The sequence below is a fragment of the Eubalaena glacialis genome, chromosome 7, assembly GCF_028564815.1.
Source record: "Eubalaena glacialis isolate mEubGla1 chromosome 7, mEubGla1.1.hap2.+ XY, whole genome shotgun sequence".
Lineage (NCBI taxonomy): Eukaryota > Metazoa > Chordata > Mammalia > Artiodactyla > Balaenidae > Eubalaena > Eubalaena glacialis.
In genome coordinates this window covers 64014080-64032676 of record NC_083722.1, presented here as the reverse complement: position 1 = coordinate 64032676, position 18597 = coordinate 64014080, and the positions used below count along the sequence as shown (strand labels likewise).

Genomic DNA, 18597 nt, shown 5'->3' with positions numbered 1-18597 from the left:
CAGAATTATTCTTACTTTCATTACATCAACCACCTCCTGTTTCACGTGGCCTAATTCTTGTTGAAGTCTGTTACGCTCCTCCTCACTTGTTTTTTCAATGGCTTTTATTTGCTCCTCCATTTCTGCTTTCATTTTTCTCCGTGCTTCTTCTGTTTTTTGGGCTGTACTCAAGGCTTTTTCAAGTTCCTCAAAAGCTATAATGAAAACAGCAGAAAACAAGTATCTCAAGAAATACTATCATTGAGCTAAAGTGTTTTACATTCAATTTATGGGAACTAAGAGCAGCAGTAGCAGAAGAGGTTAAAAAACTCATCACTGTTTTAAGCCAAGAGATATCTGAGTAGTTATAAGCCACAGAAATGTCCAGTCACTGAAAGCAATTTGTCATTGAGTTCTGGATTCAGATCTTAAGACTGCTTATATGAACTTAAGCTCAGAAGTTAGAAAAAATATTAAATTACTAAAGATTGCCCACTCTCCCCACAAGTGTCCTTATGGATAGCAAATTCAAAGAAATGAAGACTTGTACCTACTTCTGTAGTATATAATTCCAATTGCTTTTTTGTTTGTGATGCAGTTCTTATCTAATTATCTAATTATTATCAATTATCTAATAATTATCTAATTATTATCAATAATTAGGTAATACTATTGTATACTCACTAGGACATTTTTAAGAATGAAAAAATTATTCTTTGACTAATCTTATTTTTGAAAACCTCTTAACCATATGATAACAGCAGGGTTGGTTTTTTTTTAATATTTACTGTCTGAATCACATATTTAAACAATGTATTTTGATATGAAACCTACTACTTGTGTAAGTTTCGAATTAGTGTAGTTAACTAGAAAGAAATCTTTACCTGAGTCAACGTGTATAAAAAGGTACTACCAGCAGGGAGTTCTTGGGTGAAATAAGTAAGAATTCAGGCCCTTAAAAAACAATCATCTAGGCTAGAGTAGTAAGATCTTTAAGGACAGCTCACCCAGTATCAAACAAAATCAGATATGATGGGTGCAAGAGCTGGGTAACTTGACACCAAAAATGTATGTGTGTGTGTTTATGTATATTTGTGTGTATATGCGTGTGTGTGTATATATGTATTTGTGTATGCATGTGTGCACTGCATATGTGTGCAAACATACACTTTCCCTCTCTCTCCCTTTCTTTCTCTCTCTACTGACAGAATAGTATCCTGTGAAAATCCTACGGCTATTATCATCCTAGACTATTTCCTTTAGTCCTCACAGACTAGAAGACACCAGACTTCCCTTTACCAAAGAGATGAACTATAAATAAAACATCAATTTTCAAGATGGGTTTTAATCCTTTTAAGAAACATATATCCAGAGGTGACAGTTCATTGACATGTGCAGTATTTTCACTCCCAGTGGTATAAGAAATGTGGAACTTCAACCTATGATATCTCATTTAAAAGCCCCTTTATTAACCACAATTTGACTTAACAGACAGTGGTTTGGGCAAAGGAATTGCATACCTGAAGCAAACACGTATTCTAAAGCATTTTCTTAATGATGAACTGTAGTAGGTATAGAAAAAGGCAAGAGAAAGGTTGAATTCTGGTAACAACCGGGAAACACAACTTACTTTGCTCACTACGTTAAAAAAAACAAAAAAACAAAAAAAAACACTTCTCTGGCAACCATGTTTTTGATATTTAAAAAATCTACCCAATTTATTCATTTTATATGCACAAAGTATAAAACTATAGCTCAAATAAGGTCTAAATATCAAAGGCATATTAATTAGCTGAAATTATTTTTAAAGATTCCTACTCCAACTTTACTGATATTTGGCTGCAAACACCAAGATGATAATCCTTAGACATAAATACGTTGGTAAATAAAGTATTTAAAGGGAAATGCTCTTTGTTTTAGTTAGATATTCTTTTACTATAAATTCTGGTGTCGAGCATTAAGAAGCATCTCTTGCTAGGAATAAGAAATTAGTTTCCTAATTTCTCAAAAATGAGTGGAGTAAACTGATCAATTACAGGAAAGAAATTCTGTAACAGAGTGCTTACTGCTTAGTTTGAGCTGAAGGTTTAAATCTGGGAAAGAAAAACATGGAAAAAAGGAATGACGATATTTTTAAATGCTTATTAGATGTCATCACAATCTTTTCCTTACTGCTAATATTCGGCATGTAAGATTGCACTTACATTAGCACTTCTAAGCACTTCACAGAAGTATCTTAAATCAGGCTCTAGAGAACCTGAAGATAGTTTTGATATTCTTCCAGCAAGACAGAGTTTTAAATGAAAAACTTTTGTCAATTCAGCAAAATAAAACAAAACTGTACACAGTCAATACCAAGTGAATTTTCATTGTTTTCTTTAAATTCCAGAATCCAATATAGTATAAAAATAGATGTAGTGCTCTCACTTTCTCAAATAACAACAAAAAAATCTATGCCACAAAGTTCCTATTTGGATATAATTTTCCAATAGTTAACTTTTTTAACCATACTCAGTAAATTTTAGTATATTCTCCTATATTATATTCTAATTTTAGTGTTTAATCCTCCAAAATAGCTTTCCTAAGTCACTTGATTATCCATCATATAATGATTAAGGTAGGACAGATCTGGTTCCAAAGTTCTTTTCATCTAAATTTAATCCTTTCTTCCTACTTTCTGCCACCTTGTCAGAGAACCATATAATTTTATACCTAAAAAGACACCTTTGAGATGTCCTCATTCAAATGCAAGAACTGAGTCATCCAACTTCTCCTTCAGATGATAAATCAACTTAAATATACAGGTTTTAAGGAACAATCCTTAACTTGCATTATTTTTTAAAACTAAGAATGCTGACATTGATCAAGCTCAGCTGACCAATAATATACCTTACTAAACCAGAATTTCTGAACCAATCAATTACTGATGGCTTCTAACTCTCAACAAAATGCAGCATGTTATTATACCTCTGACAGACATACAAAAACTCACTGCTTTCCATCTCCATCTTGCTTTACGAAAATGTTAAGTCCCCCCAAAATAAAATAAAATTTTAAAGAGGCAATAAAACACATTTCTATATCCACATACAGAAAACTTATTTCAAACCCACTCTACACTCTACCACAAATGAAGCCACTTCCTTACAGGAAGTCTGCGTCCAACAATGAGTCCCATTTCAATGTTGAAGGAGGATATACTGAGAGCTTACTTACTAACCAGAAACATCTCACCTTCTGATCTTGCAACCACGACACATAGTAAAGTGGTGTCCTTAGCCTGTAATATTCTCAAGTGAATTCCCCACTCTTTCCAAAATAAAACTATGCTAGGATTTTAATGTTGAGTACTAAAGAAGTACGTTCTGAATGTCTACATAATTTGTCTTCCAATTACCAACATAGGATAAGTGAGTGGGGAGAAAGAAAGCGTGCATCAGCCCCAGCTGACAAGTCTTCTGCCAACATGCAAGAGTGCACAGAGAAACCATGGTCACAGCACACATCAACAGGAAGGCTAAGCACGAACTGCCGCCAAATGTTGCAAGAACACGTTGTGTTCTTCCAAAGCAAAATTCAATGTATCTCAGGCAATTTTTGCTTTAAAAAAAAAAAAAAACTTTGAAAATATTTCTAGAAAAAATTGAATGTACCTTAAGAATGGTCCTCTGTCAGTTAAGAACACAGGGCAGACCTTTTATTGCTGGCTCATCACTTTCCCCTTCAGATGAGGTTTACTCACGTCCATGGGAATTATGAAAATGGACAAATGCTCACTATATGAGTTACATGAGAAAGGGTGGCAATCTACAGCTCAATAATCCAACCATTCATTCATCATATATTTATTAGATGTTTGACATCTGCCAAGCATATGTTAGGCATTGGGTGATATAAAGAAAATATTTCACAAAAAGACAGTTGAAGTAATAAGGCAGGTGGGGGGTGGGGGAGAGGTGTATAAAAGAACTAATCGTCAGGCTAAGCTAGGAAGAATGTGGCATTTGCTTCTGCCACTTCACTGTCTTTCCCCCTCCTCATCCTCAACGCCCTAACCAATCATAATAAATAACAAATGCTGGAATTCTGAGATTCTAGGCAGCATTATTGTTTTGTTGCACTGTCCCAGGGGACACTTTACTGTAAAAATAACAAGACCCACTCTACTCCCCCTGCAGGGAAGAAGCAAAGAGGCAGAAATGTGGAAAGGCTGCCACCTCTAGATTAAAAAGCTAATTAATAACATCAAGAATGAATAAGTAAGCCAGTGCTTATTTCTTTATCCCAGCAAAAAAGCTGCTAAAATGCATGTGATATAAAACCAAAAAAACACAGCTAGTACTATGAAATGAATGAAATGCAAATTAACAGAAAAAAACAACAAGAAGATTTATCAGAATTCCCATCCAATCATCAAGTGTCTTGTGAATAAAAGCAAAAGTCTAGAGCAGCGGTTTTCAAAGTGTGGTCCACAAATCCTAGGGTCATGAGACCCTTTCTGAGGGTGTATGAGGTCCTCCTGTTTCTAGATACACATCTGCATCAGGGCGGATGTTCTTCATATATTTTAACCAAGATAATATATCACAACAGACTGAATGTAGAAACAGGCATGAAAATCCCGCTATCTTCTATTAAGCCAAACAATAAGATAAGGAAAAATGTAAAATAATGCCATTCTTCACACTAAATTGTGTTTTGGGAAATATGGGTAATTTTCATAAAAGTATTCAATACTTATATGTAATAGGTTTATAATTGTTATTTTAAAATGAACTTTAAAAAAATTTCTTAGTTTTAATTTCTAATATAATAAATATCAATCCATATAACCCACACAAACAAATACTCTTTGGAAACCTCAGTAAGCTTTAAGAGTGTAAGGAGATCCCTGTGATTAAAAAGTTTGAAAACCACTGGTCTAGAGTTTACATAAATGAAAATAAAATAATGCTACCACCCAGTGGCATAAACCAGATATTGCAAAACTTATAAGTTGGGGCCTTCAGAAATTTAATAAATATCACATGTGCAATGGAAATCTACTTTTCAAGCCACTTCCCAAAATACGTAACAGGATTCACTCTAAGGATTAACTATGCTTTGACCTTTAAAATTTTTACAGATCTATCCAAATTTCATGCACTCCTTACATTAACCATGCAAATTTAACTATCAAATACTTTGAAAACATCAGGATGATCTTGAAAAATATTAGGCTAAAGCTAAGTAAATTTAATTAAATGGAAAATATGATTCTGTAGCAAAGAAATGTGTTCCTCTAGTTGCTGGTGCTTTCCAGTAACAGTGACATTTCCAGGGACATAAATAAGTGCAGGCTGACAATGACTTTCTAAAGGTATGTATGTACAGCTACTATTGTAGAAATGTATCAAGCACCTACAAATACACGACTATGAAATAAAAAACCTATATTAAATTAAAATCTAATTCCATTTAAAATAATAAAATTTTCCATCAGGTGTTCATTCAGTGCCAAAATGTGTACATACTACTCACCTAACATGGCATACTTAAATTCAACTTTAATTCATACTCTTTTGCCTGAGAAACATGGAATTTTCTTTGTAAAGCTTATTCTAAGTACCCATGATAAGAAAAAACAGCCCTTACCCCAGTCCTGTTCATACAAGGCTTGGGAAAGGCACCATGATTCACTTATTGGCATGTGTGGATGCACAAAAATAAGATGTTTTGTGAGACTTAAGACTCCAAGAAAACTCTGTTACATAAATTATCAACAACTAACAAAGCACTTAAATACACATGTGATTTTTGTTTGTTATATAAATATGCATAAATCTTACACATTATTTAAAAATAAACTCTATTCTAAAGGGTCCTTCAAATAAATGTTCCACTGAATGTCTTTGGTATACCAGGTCTGTACTATACAAATGAAAAAGAAACTTATTTCCTGCACAAACACAACATGACAATAAAAAAGCAAAGAATGTTGTGAGTTAATCTACATTTTAAAATGCAGCCAATCATATAAAACACAGAACTTCAGCAAAGACAGGGTACATGAAAGGGAAACAGGGTTTACAAAAGTCAGTGCACTCTGGAAACTTTCCTAATCCGAGCAGAATATTTTATTCATTTTGCACAGTTGTGGGCAAGAACATTTTAAGGACAGGGTATTAATACTATGATAATGGGTTCTTTTTTGTAATGGCTATATTTAAATCTCTTAAAGGCAATTAACAAAAAAGACTAAAAGTCTATGGGTAAGACTTTATCGGGAGAAAAAATTCAAGGATGGAATAAGCTGTATTACAAAGTTGTTACAGTATTCTTCAGAAAAGTGAAAATAGAAAATAATCTAGGTGCTGATCAATAGGGAGATGGTTAATCATGTACATGCATTCTGACAAAGCCATTAAAATGTTAGTACTTTAGCAACATGTAAAACTACTCCTAATATAATGTTAAATAAAGAAAAAGGAGCATACAAAATTATATGGACAATTATGATTACAATCGTATAAAATAAGGATTGAGAAAAGACTAAATGGAAGTGTACTGAAACAACAGCAACGTGCTTTCGTTTCCTCTATTTTCCAATTTTTGGGTAATATACTACATTAATGATTAGCCAGCTACTCTCCCTCCTATCCCAGGTAAAACATACACACACATGCACACAAAGAATACCCAAGACCTAGCATGAACTTTAGCAGCATTAACATTCTGCACGGGTGCTGCACTGAAGAGGTAATATTCTAGACAATCAGTAATAATACCTAGTACCTAAAAAAACACCATCACATACTTAAGCTGAATCACCAGAATTCTCCAAATTTAAAATCTGGTTACTTGAAGATATGACCATCTGTTTTTAAGTAACACCTAGAAAGGAATACTATCAACAGTTGTAGTAAAATGCTTGTAACAAATACATTTATTTTTGGTTTTCTTTATTCACTGAAATAATTTTAACAAAAGTGCTATAGTATTGTACTTCAGAAAACATGCCTACCAGTTCCACTGTAGAGTAGAATAAGTACTACAAGGTGATACAGCATCAAATAGGCATGTTACCATATTCCCATAGTCTTGGTATTTTATGACAGTACTATTCTTTTTAAAATCAGAGACACTCAGATTTCCTTTGTCCTCCAACATATGAGAAGCATCACAGTTTGTCTAGAAAAACTATGAGAAGCAGTGCAATAGACTGTTTTCTAAGAAAAGTAGTGAGGAATGTATTTGAGCCGCATTTTGATCTCCAGAATAAGTGAGCCCCCAAAAGTAGCTATTTGTCTACTAATAGCCACATGTCAAGAACTGCTAAATATATGAGTTAAATTTTTTACAATCAAAAATGCATTAGGAGAGTTCAGATCCTTTGATAATTATTTTATGTAGACACATTTATTTCTAAAAACTTTAACAACCACAAACTTTAATGTTAGTGTTTCCTTCACATGGCCAGCTCTTATGTGTTTTTTAGCCTTTGAATTTTAAATCTAAGAAAGAGAAAGACAAACATTTAACAGAGCAATTGAATTCTCCAAGAGCCAAATGATGTTTATAAAAATTTATGAAAACTCTATTTCCTTTACAAAGACCTTTTCTTACTTTTAGTACTAAATTGGGACTTTTCTGTCAATTGGCATATGCATTTTATATTTGAACTAAGAATCACATTATATTAGAACAATTCTGTTCAGACTCAACTAAAGCCATTAGATGAAATTCAGTTGATGCACAAAACTAACTTTCATTATAGATTTAAAGGGCAACATCTTCAATATGGAATCAGTCTGTTACAACTTTCTATCATAAACCTCAATAATTATGACTACAAATATAATTTTGAAAATATCTATAAAAGCACTCATAACTGTGTTATCCAAAGACTTTCCAAAATAAATATATCTATTAAATAACTGTAAATCTTAATTCTCTCTTTAAGTATTTATTAACTTTAAATATTTTGACAGTATTATTAACAGATAAGTTTCTCAACTTATAGGCTATGAAATATTACAAAAATATAGTTTTATGAAAATCACATTTAAAGACAAAATACATAAGAGGTACAATCTACCATGCATAAAATAAATAAGGTACAAAGATATATTGTACAGCACAAGAAATACAGCCAATGTTTTGTAATAACTATAAATGGAGTATAACCTTTAAAAATTGTGAATCACTATGTTGTACACCTGAATCTTATGTAATATTGTACACCAACTATACCTCAATTGTAAAAATAAATAAATAAAGACAAAATACATCTGTGTTTTGGAGAAGCAAGAGAAGGAAGACTATTACAAAAGAATTGACTGGAACAGCAGCCTGGGAAATTTTTATCTTACATATGAATTAACTGTATATTTTGTCTGCCTTTTCATCATGTGCCCCTTTTTACTTGTTATTCATGGGTTTCTACCTCCTCACAAGATGCACCTCAATTTTAAAAGGAAATGTAATACCTGACCAGCATTATTTTCTCTCAGCTGGCTACAAGAGTCAACAAAAGCAGTCCTAAAAATGAAAAGGCTTGACATGAGAAGCTGAGACTCTGCATTAGGTTTTCTGCTCACGGAAAGCAAACCTGTTTAACAGCGTCTCACCAGTCTACAGCTGCTTCAGTGAAGTCTTTAGAGATTAGAATCTGAGAGAGTCTACCTATTAATGCTCTCTGAAGGGAAATCTTAGGCTTTGCGGGAGCAAATTTCTAAATTTCCCAGCCACTTGTCAATAAAACAACTAGGGCTTCCCTGGTGGCACAGTGGTTGAGAGTCCGCCTGCCAATGCAGGGGACGCGGGTTCGAGCCCTGGTCCGGGAGGATCCCACATGCCGCGGAGCAACGGAGCCTGTGCGCCACGGCTGCCGGGCCTGTGCTCTAGAGCCCGTGCTCCACAACAAGAGGAGCCACCGCAATGAGAGGCCCGTGCACTGCAAAGAAGAGTGGCCCCTGCTCGCCACAGCTGGGGAGAGCCCGTGTGCAGCAGCGAAGACCCAACACAGCCAAAAAGGAAGGAAGGAAGGGAGGGAGGGAGGGAGGGAGGGAGGGAGGGAGGGAGGAAGGAAGGAAGGAAGGAAGGAAGGAAGGAAGGAAGGAAGGAAGGAAGGAAGAAAGAAAGAAAGAAATAAAACAACTATAAGGAGATGAGGAGATATTTATGAGCACAACCAACTGCCTCTCTTATCCAGACCCATTCCTTTCCTTAAACCTTACACTCTGGTTTCTAAAATCATTTCTGAAACTGCATCCTGGGAATCAAATCCTCATGCAAATTAAAAGACATTTAAAAAATCTTCATCCTACCTCCCCCACTTTTGGAAATGCCTCCTATATTCCCCCGGAAGCATAAGTATCTGCAATTCCTCTGACTTCTCAGGTTACTTTTTTTGTTCTCATTTATGTCTCTTTGCCAAACTCAATATCTCTGTGTTAACAGCACAGGCTCTGGACTCAAAATGCCCGGATTCAAATCCTGACTATACATTTACTCTCTGTGGGTGAATGTAAGCAAGTTACTTAACTTCTATGTTCCTACGTTTTCTTGTCTCCTTTCTTATTTGTGAAATGAGGATAATAGTAATACCCAAGTCATAGAAATTTGAGGATTAAATACAAATACATACACAAGTGAATACGAGCAAAGCATTCATGACAGAGCCTTGCATAAAGTAAGTGCTGGCTATTAGTAGCAGCAGCCGCTAAGGCTACCACCGCTTCTACTACCAGTAAAACAATCTTTCAGAGAAATCAGCCTCTTCTACAGATCGAACCATAGGCTTCAACCTTAGGCTAACAACTCCTAAAAGATGTTCCGATTTTTTATTTCCAAATTCCTACAGGTCAATTCCATCTGGAAACCTCATGATAGGCCCAAATTCAAAGAATCTAAGCAAACTCACCATTTCACTCTATTCCTCAGCGTTCCCATTTAGACTTCCTATTCTGACTTCACCTGATTCATTCGGTCTCCTAACCTTAAAACTCTGGCGTCATCTTGGACTCCTACTTTTCTTCTGCCCCTCCAAGTTAACTGGATACCAAATTCTGCAAATTTGACTCTTCCTCTCCTTCCCAGACTCACCATCCTAGTCAAGGTGGCCAAAGCTCTCAGTTCCCAAAGCCTGTATTTCTACCCTTGCCTTTAAGTTTGACTTTCCACTTCATTTCTTTTCTACATACAACACTGGCTTCCATCACATTACGCTTTCCTATTACTGGTTTCCTTGTTTACCAAAGTCTAAACTCAGCTACTCACTTTTACAGACTTTAACAGTCAGTTCCTTCACAATCCAACTTCATTTCCCACTTCAGCAAGAATGGTTTCCAGTTGACACACACACACCCTATGGTCACTGGGCCCGTTTATGATCTTAAATCTGAAATATGTGCTGCCCCCATCTCTCTGTTTAGGCCCATTCTATTCATTATCTGAGGCCCAAGTCAACTCACATCCTCACTAACCTGAAGGCACCAGTTCACCCTGCTCTCTCTTCTTTCTAGCATCTCTACTTTCTTTCCGAGCATTATTCAGTATCATACCTTGCTGAATACTGGTCTCTACACTTTACAGTCTAGCATTTATTGGGTCAAAACATAATGCAGTTATGTATAACACTGAATTATTCCATCATTCTCTTAAAAAGCAGACTACATCTTATACTTTTTATTTACCCTAGAGCATCCAAAAGGTAGCAGTTATTTAATATGTACCATGCTGTGCCTACCTGGGAGTCTCAAAGTTGTAAACCTGAATTTTGATAGTCTAAGGCAGTGGTCAGCAAACATTTTCTATAAAAGGCCAGATAATAAATACTTTAGGCTTTGCAGGGCTCTACATAAACAGGCCAGGCATGGGCTGCATTTTACCCATAGGCCATAGTTTACCAACCCCTGCCTCTTCTGAGGAACAGTCCCAGTGTCTTTATAAAGAGTCTCTACAGTTAAACATTTTTATCCATATTTAACTAATTTTTCTAAATGTTGGTTGGTCAAGCACTTTACATGACTTTTGATTTCTAACGTAAAACAAGTAACCCCTGAGTTCTTACCAGCTCTTTCAGATTTTTCTTTCTGTTCCCGTAATTCCTCTCCCTGGCTAGTCATCTGCTTGATGCGACTACGAAGTTGGGCAATTTCTTCTTCTTTGATTTCCAGGGTTTCATGCATCTGACGTTTTGTCTCTGCTATTACCATCCCCTAAACAGAAGTGCAGACTCTAAAGCGTTTGCGTAACAAAACTGCATTATCAATAGCATATATCAAACTTACTTTAAAGGGCAGAAAACATAATGTCTCTTACTAAGTACAACATACGAATTATTTTAGTATTTCACAAACTGAAGTCTGTGTCCTGTGTATATACTACACTATATACTACAATAACTTCAGTTACCTGGCGTATCAGCGTATTCTTAATATAAAAAATTATTTTAATAATAACTTTAATCTTTTAATTATTAACAACACATTTTAGTTAAAAGATTTATTTTATAATCTTTATAAATGTTTACTATAATTTTCCCTATCTTAGTAAACAGTTTACATTGAACAAAATATAGCCATTAGTACTTGGCTCAGAACCAGTCATGAACTACAATTATTGAACTGCACTGTAACATGGGGAAAGCCCCAGAGGCTGCTGAGAGTATAAGGTTATTGCTGCCACACTGGATGGACCAAGACTGCGGTACAGAGCTACCTGGTTTTTCTCTTTCCTCTTGCGACAGTCTCTGGTCCCAACACCACTCCTTATTACTGTCAGTGAGGCATTCCTCCAATTTGCTAATTGCTACAGTCTTCCCACTCTCTGGATAATCTACACAAGACATGAAGGTCGCTAGGGGGAAAATATAATCAAATAGTATATATTAAATCAGTCATTTGCAACTAACAAAAAATGGGTGGTTCAACTTGTCTCTTGAAACATAAGACTCTGTGACAGCTATTTTATGATATTAAGCAGAGTATTACCTTACTTCCAGGGTTTGTCAACCCTTGCTTTAGGGTATGACTCTTTCAGATGGCTAATATTAATGAACAGATTAAAAACCAGGTAAGTGGGGCATTATTATACAAAATTCCAAAAGAAAATTGTGGGCCTTCAGTTTCTTCAAAAACCAAAGCACAATGGAAAAAAGAGAGAGAGAGAGGTGGAATCTATAGATTAAAAGAAGTCTTAAGAGTCACATCAACCGACTGTAATGAAAGAACCTCATTTGGATCCTGATTCATAAAAATGGGAAAGAAATGTATGAGACAAAAGGGAAAATCTGAAACTGTCTAGGTAGTTGATTGTACTAAGGAATTGCTATTAAATTTTTAGATGTGATCATGATAATGTGGTTATATTTTTATTTAAAAAAAGACCTTTATTTTAAATATACATTAAAATACTTATGGAAGAAATGATAAGATTTCTTAGATTTGCTCTAAAACAATCCTGGGATGAGGGTACTGGAGGCTGGGAATGTACAGATGAACAAAATTAGCCAGGAGATGTTAACTGTTGAAGTTGGGTGATGGGTTCATAGGAATTCCTTTTATTAATCTTTGTACTTTTGTAAATGTTTTAAGTTTTTCATAATAAAAAGTTGTTTGTTTGTTTTTTTTAAAGAGGGCCTTCATGAAGTTTATGGAATAGAATCCAGCAAAATGAATAGGATGAAAAAACTGCCAATACATTTCAATAGCAGAACAGCTCTAACATGTTCTTAATTACATGGCCACTTAAAATACTGCAGCTATAAAGTACCATATTAAAGAACACGGTGGATGGTGTGGAACTAACTGGAAGCTACTTTTAAAAAAAGGACCCACGAACCCAGTGCTGAAAGGCTTTGGTCAGAACTGTTTTGCCCATGAATTTTTTAGCTGTCTTTGCTTCCATAGCTAAAGTTTCTGTTCCAACTCTAAAATGCCAATCTCACCTACACATTCTAAAGTTTATTTGCAGAAATTTCTGTTTACGCTAACGTATACATTACTACTTCTTTACTTTTTAGGCAATTTATCTGTGAGATTAATCTGTTTCCATTATATTTGAAAGACAATACTTATATCATTCACATTTAGCAATGGCTTAACTGTAAATAATTTAACTTTTCTCTAAAAAGTAGTTATGTTCTGTAAACAAATTTCTTTTGCAACAGTATTCTAATCTATAAATCAAAATGCTGACTGGGATCAAGAAATCACAGATTCAGCTTCACATGATACAAAACTAATGCTAATGGTTATATAAATCTAGAAATTAAAACAAAAAGATTTTTCATGGAAGCAGCTGTAATAATTTTGGAAAGCAGAAGTCTGAATGCTTCCAATTGCTTCCAAAAATGAATTGGGGTGCCCCTTGACAAATTTTAGTATCATAAGTTATGTTGTTTTACCTTATCTTGTTCAAGCTGTTCAATTAAGTTCTTTGCATCACGCAACTGAGTGATAAGTTTAGTCTTCTCAGCCATATGAAGCTCCTAAAAAAATTTTAAAAGTTCATTTCCATCTCTAATAAAGCTTCTCCTCATATGAGAACTCTAAACATTTTCTCTAATTTGAATACTCCTACAAGTCTAATAGGAGAAGAGAACACAGGATGTGTCAAAAGGATGGTAAATGCTATGAAGCCCAGGGCACTCAGGAGCCCTTTCCATGCTGTCTACGGAGGAAGGGGGAAGGCTTTCCAGAGGAGGTGCAGGCCACGCTGGGGCCTGTGGATCTAGCATCACAGGGCTGCGTTAAACCACAATCATTTTCTCTTTTACCTTCATCTTTTCTAGTTCTTGAAGTCTTTCATCTAGTTGTTCTTGCAGGGCTTCTTTTTCACTGGTTAACAGCATACATTGTTCCTTATGCGACCGAATGGTTTCCTTACAGCGCTGCAGTAGATTCTCTTGACGCTTAACTCTTTGCTGAAGTATTTCCAGTGTTTTAGCAGAAGCTCCATCTCCCACTATTAATAAAGCAGCATAAGCAGGGGCAGTCAGTGAGGAATCTAAGGGCTCCCTGGGAACAGCTACTCTGTTAGTGCACAGGACTGTATTCTCATTCCAACACTCTGCTATACCCTGAGTCAGATTGAGAAGAGAGAGGTGCCCTTCCAAACCTCTACTCTGCCACTATTTGTGTGATCTGCTGCTGAAGAAGCTGTGTAGTACATTCACCTCTTCTTCTGTGGTTCAACCCCAACCCAAATGGCACAAAACACTCAAGAGTTAACTAACGTTAACTGAATCCACCCTCCTTCAAAAGACAGTTTGATGACCATCTTTTGCTATTTACAAGTGCCTCCCATGTCTTAGCGCCAATCCCCAAAGGATCACTAAAGTATTCCTTCCAAAGCATTCTGATCTCATCCAGAGAGGAGTTCTGGCAAGTACAGCTTTCTCCATCTCCTTACATTTATGACATAGCCCAGGGATGTTTCAGGAGCCCTTACAGGTTGGTTGCTCAGATAAATGGCTGCTCAGCACCTTACTCCGGCACTGGCTGGACCAAAAGTTTATCACAAATCTCTTTGTGATAAAGCTAGTAAATAAAAAGTGGGAAGTTTACTAAATAGGTACCACAAAGCCTCAAAGAGTAGGGAGGGCTACAATTGGATTTTAAAACATAATTTAACTATTCCTTCTTTTACAATTACAAAGCAAATAATAGGGCAAATATTGGCATCTTTGAATGTAGAAATACGTAAGCAATAATACTTAAAAACTAAAAGAGACAAATAGTGACAAAGAGCATATTCCTTAATCTTGAGCAGACTTAACCTTTTTGTATGAAATCTAGCTACTGCTATCAGTAAAACAGTATAATATAATGAATTTCAATTACAATGAAAATGTGGTGCTACTCACAGACTTTCAAGTGTCAAAACAATTACTCACTTTCTCCTGGAAAACAATAAACAAAGAGCCCAAAAAACCATCAAAACTCTTGCATCTGCTAAAAACAGGTCCAAAATGGAGGCTTAAGCTAAGCCCCACATCACCAAACTGAGACTTAATTACAGTTTCAGCCTCTCCCAGAAATGGAATCTGAAACCAGTCCATCAGGAATCACCTGGTCAACACTAGGGAGGTCACATGCCTGACAGACCCCTGCATCCCCTAAAGGAAAGGGACTTTGTCACAATCAATCCACTTTTTGCTACTATAACTTCCTTGTCACACTCCCTTCTGCCTGTGAAAGTCTTTCATTTTGTACAGCTCCCAGGAGCTCTTTTCTATCTGCTAGAAGGGGTACTGCCTGATTCATGAATGGTCTAATTAAGTCAATAAGATCTTTAAAATTGACTCAGTTGAACCTTTCTGGAAATATTAGGGTCAGGGACACTTTACTTCTACCTCAGTCCATGTCTACTACTTCCTGCCCTAGAATCACTCACCATCCTCCTCTAGTTTTTAACGTAACCTTCTGACAAGCTGAAGCTTACCTACTGGCTCTACATCACCATCTGTGTTCTCTTTAGTGACGCCTTCAGCCTCTGGTTCCATCTGCGAGAGTGGTTTTGGTAAATCAGCATTCATCGGGCCATTTCGTAACCGCTGTTTCAGCAAAGAAACCTAAAATAAAAAAATGTCCTTCATTAGAAAAAAACCAAGAGAAACTTTGGCAGTAGTGCTTTCCTTGAAACAGAGAAGGAATAGAGTAAAAGATACCCTTTTTGCTATAATGGGGGGGGAGGGAATCAAAATAAAAACTTTACTCCCAATGCTGCTGATTTTGATATTTGCTATTTTCAATGATAGCTTAGCCAGACGATACAATAAATCAAAAATTATCCTTAAGGGGCTTCCCTGGTGGCGCAGTGGTTGAGAATCTGCCTGCCAATGCAGGGGACACGAGTTCGAGCCCTGGTCTGGGAAGATCCCACATGCCGCGGAGCAACTAGGCCCGTGAGCCACAATTACTGAGCCTGCGCGTCTGGAGCCTGTGCTCCGCAACAAGAGAGGCCGCGATAGTGAGAGGCCCGCGCACAGCGATGAAGAGTGGCCCCCACTTGCCGCAACTAGAGAAAGCCCTCACACAGAAACGAAGACCCAGCACAGCCATAAATAAATAAATTAAAAAAAAAAAAAAAGCCAGACCCTTAGCTCTTAAAAAAAAAAAAAAAAATTATCCTTAAAATTAATTGAGGAAAAGCAAAGAGTTTTTTAAATCGGCCATTTTGGGACTTCCTGGTGGTCCAGTGGTTAAGAATCCGCCTTCCAATGCAGGGGATGCGGGTTCAATCCCTGGTAAGGGAACTAAGATCCCACATGCCGCAGGGCAACTAAGCCCGCACGCTCTGAAGCCAACGAGCCACAACTAGAGAGAAGCTCGCGCGCCACAACGAAAGATCCTGCGTGCTGCAATGAAGATCCCGCATGCCGCAACTAAGACTCGATGCAGCCAAATAAATAAATAAATGTTTTAAAAGGCCATTTTTTAAACATCTGGAACCTATTAGATATTCCATCAAAACCCCTTTATTTTTCTTTATCCAAAAATTCCACACTTCTTTTTTTACCTGAGTCTGAAGGACACTGATATACTGATCTTTTTCCTCTAAAGATGCATCAAACTCCTCTTGGAGATGTTTTTTTGCTTGCTGGTCCATCTGGAGCTCCTAAAACGTAAACGATTCATAAGCAGTTTTCAGTATAAAACAAAAAATACAAACCTGAAATTTTCAAAGTTTAAAAACTCATCAATCCAGATTTGCATTACTCTTAAGGTAAGGTAAGAGCAACAATAATTAAAGAATAATCAGCATTTAAAACATTAGTACTTACCCCAACAAATAATTCTGTTCCTTAAAGAATATGAAAATCCAAGAAGAAAAAGTATACTTATAGATCTGTAATCACTGCTGAATTGATAATTACGTAGAGAGGATTAAAAAAATTAGTTACTTAAGATAAAGGTAAAATTTTATCCTACTTTAAGACATCTTACTGCTTGTGCTATCTTATATTCACTTGATCTAAAATGGAATTGTTATATACTAAATAGATAATCAATAGAACCTTCCTCCTCCCAATACATGAAAGTGATCAACAGTCAAAATCAGAAGCCTCCTCAAATGAAAAGGTTGACCTAGTTGATCACCAAACAGTGAAATTTCAACTTCCTGACATGCTGCTTTCCTTAAGTCATTAATGAGCCTCCCTAACTAAATCCAATGGTCTTTACCTCTCCACTACACCAGTCACTAATAATCACCTCCTCAACTGAGGTACCTGCTTTCTGCGGCTTCAGGGCTCCTACCTATATTCCTGTCTCTCAGAGTTTCCACTGTGCCCTTCACTGATTCTCTCGGCAAATATCCCTCTGGGCTCAGTTCTGTGTCCTCAGGGCTTCTCCCTTACACTTGCTCCATTAGAATGTTGCAGATTAACACCTGGAACATAGTGGATATCCCATCAAAACCCCACAATTTTTCTGGGATTCCTACTTTTCTAATTCTCTAAGCTCAAAATATTCAAAGTCACATTTTACTTATCTTTTGTTGACCTCTGCACATAACCAAATTCTTTCATTACTTTCTCTACAATGTTTAGGTCCTTTTTCCACATCCAAATCCATAATCCCAATCTCTAATAATCTTGATGATTAATTTCCTTCAGTAGCCTTCTAGAGAGAATTCTTACCTCAAGTCTACCTCTGATTTAATCCATCCCTCACACATTTGCTAAAAAACTTTCCTCAAACACTACTTTCAAGGACTTATAAGCAACGCCTTCTTCTTGAATTGTTTCAAATTTACTAATTCTCAAAACACTGAGGTACTAACTGTCCTCTACTCTCCCCCACACCCACATGGTCCCAAGATCTCAGCACATTTACTGTTCCTCTCACTACAGACTCCTGGCTTGACCTCCCCCGGCAGTAGGAGTCTCCAAATGCTGGTCTTCAGATCAAGACATGTTTTTCTTAGATCTAAATTTCTTCCATCTAAACAACTGTACTTTATTCTGAGACTGTGTCCTTCCTAATTCTTTTTATTATTAAAAAAAAAACTTTCTTGCATGAAATAATGACAATAAAAGAATCTGGTTCCTTATTCTCAATGTCCTCACTTGAAAAAAATAAAAGTAGCCCTATGACAAGTCTCCTTTCCCCCATTTCTGAAAGGAACTGGAAGGTAATTTCTCAGTCCCTGAAATCCAAAAGTCTGGAAAGCACCGTCCCCCCCACCCATGACTCTGCACAGGCCAATTCTTTAGTAAGGACCAGCTGCACATCTCCTTAATGGCAATGCAGTCCTTTACTTTCTTTAAAATTCATTTCTTCCAAATAATTTCCTACATTCTACCATACTAGACTCTGTTACATGGCATCCCTACCAGCCCACAAAAACTTCTCAATTTATATTATGATTTTCCGGTTTTGAATGTTTTCATCTCCTCATCTTAGGTTAAGAAGTCCTTGGATACAACAAAAGCATCTTTTTTGTTTTTGGCCTTGCCTCACGACTTGCAGGATCTCAGTTCCCCGACCAAGAATTGAACCCAGGCCATGGTAGTGAGAGCGCTGAATCCTAACCACTAGACCACCAGGGAATTCCCCAGAAACATCTTTTAATCATGTCCCCTTCTCCCTCCTCCTGCTACATTAGACTATTCAACCAATAAGTACT

The 18597-nt window shown here is 36.4% G+C and overlaps 1 protein-coding gene across 4 annotated transcripts in view; it reads right to left on the bottom strand.

The window, feature by feature from the left end:
* Window positions 1–18597, bottom strand: part of GOLGA4 (golgin A4) — a 111264-nt gene that overhangs the window by 41011 nt on the left and 51656 nt on the right. For 3 of the 4 annotated variants that reach the window (XM_061196489.1, XM_061196490.1, XM_061196492.1), the window contains 6 exons: window positions 16486–16584; window positions 15409–15538; window positions 13742–13929; window positions 13370–13453; window positions 11033–11180; window positions 16–194 (listed from right to left, as the gene is read on the bottom strand). In XM_061196489.1, coding sequence (XP_061052472.1) covers window positions 16–194; window positions 11033–11180; window positions 13370–13453; window positions 13742–13929; window positions 15409–15538; window positions 16486–16584 — 828 coding nt within the window. The remainder of the gene's footprint in view (window positions 1–15; window positions 195–11032; window positions 11181–13369; window positions 13454–13741; window positions 13930–15408; window positions 15539–16485; window positions 16585–18597) is intronic. The other variant, XM_061196491.1, reaches the window with a different exon arrangement.